At 42.5% G+C, this 10,360-nt stretch overlaps 1 protein-coding gene across 1 annotated transcript; it reads left to right on the top strand.

Moving 5' to 3' along the window:
• Positions 1-4,726: 4,726 nt before the first annotated feature.
• On the top strand, positions 4,727-9,745 carry LOC139755784 (uncharacterized). The gene is made up of 2 exons (XM_071674406.1): positions 4,727-5,866; positions 8,883-9,745. Exons 1-2 carry the CDS (start codon positions 4,738-4,740, stop codon positions 9,626-9,628), a joined length of 1,875 nt encoding a protein of 624 aa, XP_071530507.1. The 5' UTR covers positions 4,727-4,737; the 3' UTR covers positions 9,629-9,745.
• Positions 9,746-10,360: the final 615 nt, after the last annotated feature.

The raw sequence follows: 10,360 nt of genomic DNA, 5'->3' as shown, positions 1-10,360 counted from the left end.
CATGTGAGAAACTGCAGAAGCTGGTGACGGAGTTTGGTAAAGTGTGTGGAAGAAGAAAGTTAAGAGTAAATGTGAATAAGAGCAAGGTTATTAGGTACAGTAGGGTTGAGGGTCAAGTCAATTGGGAGGTGAGTTTGAATGGAGAAAAACTGGAGGAAGTGAAGTGTTTTAGATATCTGGGAGTGGATCTGTCAGCGGATGGAACCATGGAAGCGGAAGTGGATCATAGGGTGGGGGAGGGGGCGAAAATTTTGGGAGCCTTGAAAAATGTGTGGAAGTCGAGAACATTATCCCGGAAAGCAAAAATGGGTATGTTTGAAGGAATAGTAGTTCCAACAATGTTGTATGGTTGCGAGGCGTGGGATATGGATAGAGTTGTACGCAGGAGGATGGATGTGCTGGAAATGAGATGTTTGAGGACAATGTGTGGTGTGAGGTGGTTTGATCGAGTAAGTAACGTAAGGGTAAGAGAGATGTGTGGAAATAAAAAGAGCGTGGTTGAGAGAGCAGAAGAAGGTGTTTTGAAATGGTTTGGGCACATGGAGAGAATGAGTGAGGAAAGATTGACCAAGAGGATATATGTGTCGGAGGTGGAGGGAACGAGGAGAAGAGGGAGACCAAATTGGAGGTGGAAAGATGGAGTGAAAAGGATTTTGTGTGATCGGGGCCTGAACATGCAGGAGGGTGAAAGGAGGGCAAGGAATAGAGTGAATTGGAGCGATGTGGTATACAGGGGTTGACGTGCTGTCAGTGGATTGAATCAAGGCATGTGAAGCGTCCGGGGTAAACCATGGAAAGCTGTGTAGGTATGTATATTTGCGTGTGTGGACGTGTGTATGTACATGTGTATGGGGGGGGGTTGGGCCATTTCTTTCGTCTGTTTCCTTGCGCTACCTCGCAAACGCGGGAGACAGCGACAAAGTATAAAAAAAAAAAAAAAAAAAAAAATATATATATATATATATATATATATATATATATATATATATATATATATATATATATATATATATATATATATATATATATATATATATACGTCATGTCTTTTTTTATTCCTAAGATGTTTTCATACCGTCCAATTCCATCTATCTTCTGGGATCACGTTTAGGTGTCTGCCTCTAACTCTTGCGGTTTCATTGTAAGCAATAGAACTATTCCATCAAAGAAGAACAGAAATGAATTTCTCACATATCAAAAAAAAAAAAAAGAATGTATATACTACGGGATTCTTTCTCTCTAGAGCTTCATGGGCGAGATGGCACAGGTATCCATGTGGGACCGAGCCTTCTCTCGGAGCGAGATCATCAGTTTGGCCTCTTGCAAGGGAACTGGACGGGGCAACGTCTTCAGCTCTGACACTTCTGTTCTGGAGATCTCCGGGGCTGTCGAGGTGGCGATGATGGACGTCGGTCAGCTTTGCGGGTATAAACATATACATCAGCTGGTAGTTGAGGACTACTCATCATTCTACGATCGTCTGACTGGCCATCATGCAACACATCCTTAAGATATATTTCATATAATAGTCGTTCATTGTCTACCTGCATAGCAGTCGGTCAGTTAGTGATTCACTGTAAATGTAAATCGACGTAGCATGATCATGGTAAATAACAGGCTGGATAAAAACAACTTTATATTGGTTTTTCTCTACGTCTAAGTGGCCCACCAAGCCACGCTAGGTGGTGGAGTTAGTCATCATATTGCATAGTGTATGTTTACGTAGTGGGGGACAATGTATTTTTCCTGCAGTCCTGCATGTAGACCACCACGGCAGTTATCGATTCAACACATCAATAATTATCTTTCATACACTTCACGATAGCCCCTTTTCGTTATGTTACAAGAGGTCTTCCACATTCCACTTAGAATGGAAGCTGAGAGTAAATGTGAATAGGTACAGTAGGGTTGAGGGACAAGTCAATTGGGAGGTAAGTTTGAATGGAAAAAAACTGGAGGAAGTGAAGTGTTTTAGATATCTGAGAGTGGATCTGGCAGCGGATGGAACCATGGAAGCGGAAGTGAATCATAGGGTGGGGGAGGGGGCGAAAGTTCTGGGAGCGTTGAAGAATGTGTGGAAGGCGAGAGCATTATCTCGGAAAGCGAAAATGGGAATGTTTGAAGGAATAGTGGTTCCAACAATGTTATACGGTTGCTAGGCGTGGGCTATAGATAGGTTTGAGGTGGGTGGATGTGTTGGAAATGAGACGTTTGAGGACAATATGGGGTGTGAGGTGGTTTGATCGAGTAAGTAATGAAAGGATAAGAATGTGTGGTTGCGAGAGCAGGAAAGGGTGTATTGAAGGGTGTATTGGTCACATGGAAAGAATGAGAGACGAAAGATTGACAAAGAGGATATATGTGTCTGTGGTGAAGGGAACGAGGAGAAGTAGGAGACCAAATTGGAGGTGGAAGGATGGAGTGAAAACGATTTTCAGCGATCGGGGCCTGAACATGCAGGAGGGTGAAAAGTGTGCAAGGAATAGAGTGAATTGGAACGATTTGGTATAACGGGGTCGACGTACCGTCATTGGATTGAACCAGGGTATGTGAAGCGTCTGGGTTAAACCATGGAAAGTTTTGTGGGGCCTAGATGTGGAAAGGGGAGGGGGATGTCATTTCATGTGTAGCAGGGTGGCTACGAGAATGAATAAAGGCAGCAAGTATATATATATATATATATATATATATATATATATATATATATATATATATATATATATATATATATATATATTGCAAGAGGTCACAAACACTTGTTCGCCGTTTGTAGCGCACCGAAACTATATCCCACTATCCACAACCAGGCCCCACAAATCTTTCCATAGTTTCCGCAGTCACTTTAAATGCCCCATTATGTCGACCCTCTCCCGTCCACGCCTTTCACCTTCCTGCATGTTCAAACAACGATCACTTAAAATCCTCTTCAAGCCATCCTTCCATCTTCAATTTGGTCTCCCATTTCTCCTTGTTCCTTCCACTTCTAAGACATATATCCTTTCTATCAACCTCCTCTCCCTCAGTTTATCCATTTGTCCAAACCAACTCAGCACACTCTCCTCAGCTTTCTCAACCATACTCTTATCATTACCACACTATCCTCTTATTATCTACTCCATCAAACCACCTCACACCACATATTGTCCTCAAACATTTCATTCCCAACACATCCACCCTCCTCCGCACATCCTTATCTAGAGCCCATGTCTCACATCCATACATCATCCCTGGGACTACTATACCTTCAAACATATCCATTTTCGCTCTCCCACAGAACGACCTTTCTTTCCACACTGTCCTCATTGATCCCAGAATCTTTGTCCCTTCGCCCATCCTATGCCTCTCTTCCTTTTCCATGGCTCCATTCACTGCCATGTCAACTCCCCAGGCATCTAAAATCACCTCTATATCTTTTATCTATGTAAACTCACTCCCCAGCTAACGTGTCCCTCTGCCCTACGTAACCTAATAACCTTGCATTTATTCTCGTTCAGTCTCAACTTCCTTCTTTCACGTAATCCTCCAAACTCAATCGTCATCAACTTGTGTCATTTTTCACTCGAGTCTGTCAGTAGTGCTGTATCATCAGATATCAATAATTGACTCACTTCTCAGACCCCCACGCCACCCTACAACCCCAACCACCAACCACCCCTAACACACACACACACACACACACACACACACACACACACACACACACACACACACACACAAACACTGTTGCGTTCTGCCTCCACCCCTTACATTAATGGGTGTATAATCATCCCATAGGCCCATTAAAACAGATAACTCTCAAATAACAGCTTCTGTTAAAAGAGAGAAATTGGCTAGACACAGATTCCCCTACCATCTGGCTAACATCTCCTGACAGCTAACGGCCGTAATGATACACCTACTCTTTCCTTTTTGTCAAGTTGGTCAAATACCAAACACAGATTAGAATCTATGAAAATATAGTCATAATAGCAAGAATAAACATGGCTCTCTCGTAACATAATACAACACAATTTATTCTTGATTCATAATCTCTTTATATCACTTTACTTAAAATCTCTTTGGCAAATTTACTGGCCTCAGTTATATAACACAAGGGTTTGAAACGATTGAGATGTAATCAGATTACATTATACATTTACCAACAGCTTTGTATCACATCCTTCCTCTTTGGCCATTGTGAGAGAGGCTTGACCTTGGCCTTGTTCCAGTTTCTATACAATTTTTTCATATCTCTTTCTCTTGTCTCTTACATATGCTTTGTCCTTCCATGATTTGTAATAATACTGGAAGTATTTACTCTTAATTAGTTTACAGTCAAATAAGCAAAAATCTCTTATATTAACATACAACAGTAAGACCCCGGACATATACTTCCTCAAAGAAAACTGAATAAGATATAATGGATAACTATAACATTATTGGTAAATAGGGGAGATAACTGTAACAACACAAGCACACACACACACACACACACACACACACACACACGCACGCACACTGTATTCTCGTCCCTGTCTTAAAAACCATTGCATTTACCTCCCCCACCACCACAGCCATAAACACACTAAATAAAATTGTAATATCAACACACCTGCCTATTGTTGCAAAAATGAGTTAAGGAAATGGAAATTCTACAGTCTTGGTATCTTCTACACCCCACATTTACCTCTTGCCACCCTAGCTTTTTTGTACTGAGAAAAAATATTCCTCCACAGGTCGGTGCACGGTCACTTCGTCATGCTGCCGGAGATGAGGAGCTTTGTGGCCTCTGTGTCACTATGCGGCATCATGAATGCCACAGCAGCTATTCCCACCTCCTCCCTGGAGACGGAACTATTAATGCAGGAGCTGGAGCCCTTCCATGATGTTTGCTCTCCCTCTACCCCGTGGAAGGTTTGGCTTGGGATCAGCGATGAGCTGGAAGAAGGCGTGTGGAGGGACATCTCGAATTACCAGCCTATAGATTTCATTAATTTTGCACCCACCTACCCTGCAGGTGGAAGCATTTATAACTGCGCCCAGCTGATGACCGATGGGCAGTGGATTGATTCTAGCTGTCGGACTACAAAGAGACAGTGTGTGATTTGCCAAATGGAACACACGGATTTTCTTCGACTTCGGGGCCTCTGTTTCGACAGCGAACATCAAATGCGTTTTTCGCTGAAGGGAATATATATCGACGGCCGACCAGTGTTCTCCGGCTACTATGATAAGGTTATCCACTGGAGTGCTACGAGCAAGCAGTGGACTCTAACGGATACCGCAAACAATTCGACGATGCTAAGAACATCAGGGATTATGACGAGGTCCTACCCGGTTGGTAAACACAGCTGGATCGTTCAAGAGGAAATCTGTGAACTACCGGAGGGCTCCTCTGTTACTCTCAGCCTGTCTCCTTGTGACAGCGAACAGTTTATGTGCAGTTCTGGTCACTGTATCACGAGGGATGATCGGTGTAACTTACGGTACGACTGTGATGACGGCAGCGATGAGCTTCACTGTGCCAAGATCATCGTCGGCGACGAATATCAGATCCAGTTACCCCCAGTGGGTTCTCAAGCCTCTGTCCTCATGATGCTTGCTAGGCTGACGCTGACCCGCGTCGCTAACGTTGATGAGATCAACATGGCTATCACGCTCGAGTTTGAGATGGTGTTAACCTGGGTGGACAGCAGGGTTAGCATGAGGCACCTGACGTCTTCAAAGACGGGGACGATCTTGGGCACAGACGACAGAGAGAAGGTCTGGACACCCACCTACCGGTTTGTGAATCTACAGAGCGGCCAGGCAAAGCTGCTTTCGGAAAACATGGTGGTTGTCACTGCGAATAATGCCACGCCACCGAGCTTCAACGATCGGAATATGGGTAAGCTGCAATCTCCTAGAAATGATATTCGATCCTCTCCCGTGTTCTTATTTTCTTTTTTTTTAATCATTGTTGTGTCCATGCATGTAGAAGTATGCTTGATTGTGTGATTACTATTTTTGACAATCATTTGTGTGTTACGGAAAGAGAATTCTAAACTCATGTTGCCCCGTCGAAATGTGCGCGTGTGTGTGTGTGTGTGTGTGTGTGTGTGTGTGTGTGTGTGTGTGTGTGTGTGTGTTCATACAAACACACCGAACTTCTAAAATATGATTATAGATTGAAGGAAATATTGTTTGGGAAGTCATCATTGCATGAGGACTGACATTCTATAATATATGGGCTTCCGTGGTGTAGGAATTAGTATAGCTAACCACTTTTCACGCATAAGCCCGCCCAGGTTCGAATCCTGGGCGCGACAGTCGACTCACAGCCTTTCTAGCATTTCATCGTTTCCTAAGTGCTGTTCAATAATTGGTTACCTGGATTAGGTTGGTTGTGTGTTTGATTGCATATGATGTATTCATGCATTTGTAATGTACGGAGAGGGAGGTTTACACTCGAGGTGCCCCTTATCTTGAACATTTTCAACTTTTCAACTGACTGTTATATTTCTCTCTTGTGTCTCCCCTAATGATGTGATTATTACACGAAAGTGCACTTAGGAACTTATCGTGTTTCATTTTCCCTGTGGACTCATAGGAATATCTTGATCACACGCAAAATTGTAATCCTTTCCAATATATATATATATATATATATATATATATATATATATATATATATATATATATATATATATATATATATATATATATATATATATATATATATATATATATATATATATATATATATATATATATATATACACATATATATATTCTCTGCATTAACATACTTTTAGTCATTTCATTCCATTCATCCAATATTCTTATACTATAAAAGTTTCTTGCTTATTTTCATGTTATGTCTTCTAGTTGCTCTGGCTCTACATCTCTGAGAGCTGTTCACCCTCTACGTCATGGATCTGTTTTAAAAACTTAATGACTGTGATCAGATCACCCCTCACTCATCTCTCTTCCAAGGTAGACAAAGTTGAGGCTTTAAACCTTTTCCCCACAACTCAACTCTTAATTCTAGTACCATCTTTGTTGCCCTCTGGACCATTTTCATATTTGTTTTTCTTTTCTTTGCGCTTCTTAAAGTGCATTAGCCAAGCTTAAAAAGTTTTGACCCTCTGTAGGATAAGAGAAGCTTGCCAAATATAACCTTACCCATATACTGGAAAGCTATTCAGATATGTGCCTGGAGACAGTTTGCCTCTTTTACAATTCTCCTGATGTGGGACTCTGGCGATTGGTTAGGGACGGTGTCGACTCCCAAGTCCTCCTCACAAAGAAAATCTTAAAACTTATATCCTGCTAGATGATATATGTATGTTGAGGCATTTTTCACTTTGTCCCATTCTCATTACTGTATACGTTCGCTTTTCACCTCCCTCATGTCCTTTGCATCATCTCCTGGCAAGGAATTCATGTAGATCAAGAAGAGTAGCAGTACCGGAACAGAACCTTGAGGCACACGACTGATGAACTCAACCCACCTAAAGAAGATTCTCCTGACACGTGTATTTTGTTCCCTTTCCATCAAATTAATCTTCCCTTCGAGAAAGTCTCCACCTTAATCCTGCCTGGTGATCCAGTTTCTCAATCACCTTCCCATGGCGTAAGAGTCAACTGTTTTCTGACTGTCCAGTTGTAGACAGTTCACCACCCATCTATTTTGTCTTGAAAAGAGCTCACTCTCTCTTAGAAGTGTATGAGGTTTGTCACACATGACAAGCTTTCCCTAAAACCATGCTGTCTGTCACTTCAGTAATTTCTCCTCTGTAGAAATTCATCCACTTGCTTTCTGATTACCTTTTCCTGTACCTTACTGACAACGCTCGTCAGAGAAATTGGTCTTTAGTTCAGCGCCTCCTCCCAGTCTCCTTTCTTGTAAATGGGCATGACGTTTGCCCTTTTCCAATCACTTAGCGCTCTGCTTTTCTCCACTGACATCTTGAACAATATTTCATGAGGTTCTGTAATGCATCTGCACACAGCTTCAGTGCATTTTCATCCTTATCAAAGGCCATGCATGGGTGAAGAGCATTCAGTATTCTGTTAATGCATTTTCTAGACATCCCAGTGTCTTCTAACACGCCCTTCACATCCCATCTCACTAGTGTTGGAGGTTATAGTATGTTTCACTGTGAAAAAACTTTTGAACATGTCATGCAGTTCCTCACGTATCCTTCCATCATCTTATACATACCGTCCCCCTAAATGCTTTGGCCAGATCAGCTTGTTCTTTAACTCATAGTCTACATTGTCATTAGGGTCTGAATCTTAACTTACCAGGTTGTAAAATCTATTGATCAACCATAAAGCCAGCTGCCCGAATGGGGATTCGAACCTGTGTCTGCAGATTCTCATCTAGTGACGCTGACCGCTGCTTGAGTGAAGATGGGTAGCAGTGTAAGGGCGCCATTTCGCCTTCTCATTCTCCATCTATGTTATCTTTATACACATGCATGTGTAAGTGTACAGAAATGAAAACTCTGTGTATTGGCTTTTCTGCTGTGAGTCATACACGTATTTAAGAGGAAGTATGTGGTTTTACAGTATATCTGAGGCTCCGAAATTATGGCTGTTTTTATGCCAAAGTTTAATGGCTGCAGTGGTAGGAAAAACAAAGAAGGAAATCACATAAGACTATCACGTCTGTGGGTAGATTTGTGTACTGACCAGCTTGCGAACATGGTCTTAAGGACGGTGTCTGAAATAATTCTGTTCATCGTCAGCAAAGCGAAATGATAAAAACAACCTATTCTGAAATAACTTGACCCACATAATCTACTCCCCTGTTGTATTCCTCAGATATGATCACCTGATATATCGCGTCCTAGGAAAGAAAAGCTTAATCTTTGAAAAACGCTTAATCTCTCAATCTTTTTTCCTTTTTCTTCCAGATACTCTGTACCCAGGAGCGAGCAACAACCTCTCCCTGGTGCACCAGTATACAGCTAGCATCATATGCCTGTTTAACTTCTGGGCGTATCCCGTGGACATCCAGCTCTGTCGAATCGTCGTCAGCCTTCCTTCCACCTACGAGGGTTACGTCCACTTCTCCACCCTAGCGAGCACGATGGTCTACACTGGCGCCAAGGATCTAGCTCAGTACAGCGTCAAGAACCCTCGGGTCGGACCCCACTCTGGGAAGAGTCAGATGATGTTTGAGTTTGAGCTCCACCGTCGTCCAGGGGTAATCATCATGTCCACTTTCATGCCGTCGATGCTGCTGCTTCTGGTGAGCTGGGCGACGCTCTTCGTCAAGCTGGAGGCACTTAATGTTCGGGCCATCATGTCTCTCACCACGTTGCTCGTCCTATACACACTCTTCTCTAACCTCTCCAGCTCTCTCCCTAAGTCTGCTGAGATAAAGCTAATTGACGTCTGGTTTTTCTCCATCATCTTCGTGCTCTTCATCAACATTATGATTCACATCTTCGTCACAGATAAAACCGAGTCTTGTCCCATCTCAGACAGAATACGTATGATTGTTGTCAACCCTATGGGACCAGAAACCACAAAACCTGTCCACTTGCACTCAGATCCAATGCTGTCATTGAGATTCCTCGTGGTTTATAGAAGTATTGCTCTTCCTATCATTATAGTGGTGCTTAACATTGCCTTCTGGGTGACTGTACACTTCTAGTTAGAAACTAAAATGTAAAGGATGGCCATGTTTAGAGCCACATTTCTTATCATGAATGTGTCTGTATTTGTTAAGTTTTATAACTGGTTATATGAAGACCACATTTCCCCCCCCTCTTTCAAGGGATTGTATTAAGTATATAGAGATATTTCATTAAACTTTACGTCACCTCTACTTTAGCGTAGACATATGACATACCAAATTAGCCCTTCATAGGAGCATTCACTCTCCCAGCGACGGTATTCGACATGGCGAGAGAAGACAATGTAGAGTAGGGAACCCTTTACGTCGTAGAAATTGGACTGGAGGAAATTCAGCTGACCAACCCTAACCGGTAACAGGAAAACTACGACAGGTCACAGACCTCTGGTGTCTGTGCATGATAATATAGCACAGTGTGCTGACAACGATGAAGACGATGGGTCGACTCCCTAGCTGAGCAGGGCTGGTGGAGGTTATCCACCGTGAATGTATGAGGGATATGCTGGTATCAGTGACAGTTGGACGTAAGGTAATCCTTCTCATACGGGATACATGGCATACTAAGAGTGAAGAAATGGGAGTCTTTCCCTAAATGAGATGATAAGTACACCGGGAGATGTTTGACATTCTTGCAGAAGCTGCCAAGTTATGTATTAGCTGACACTCGTACTTAGGGTTCGAGTTCAAACAGGTATAAGGATAACGGGGATGAGGTTGGCTAAAAGTACTGAACTGTGTGGTTGGGGTGCG

This window comes from Panulirus ornatus, chromosome 20 (assembly GCF_036320965.1).
Source record: "Panulirus ornatus isolate Po-2019 chromosome 20, ASM3632096v1, whole genome shotgun sequence".
In the NCBI taxonomy this organism is placed as follows: Eukaryota; Metazoa; Arthropoda; class Malacostraca; order Decapoda; family Palinuridae; genus Panulirus; species Panulirus ornatus.
This window is presented reverse-complemented; position numbering and strand designations above follow the sequence as displayed.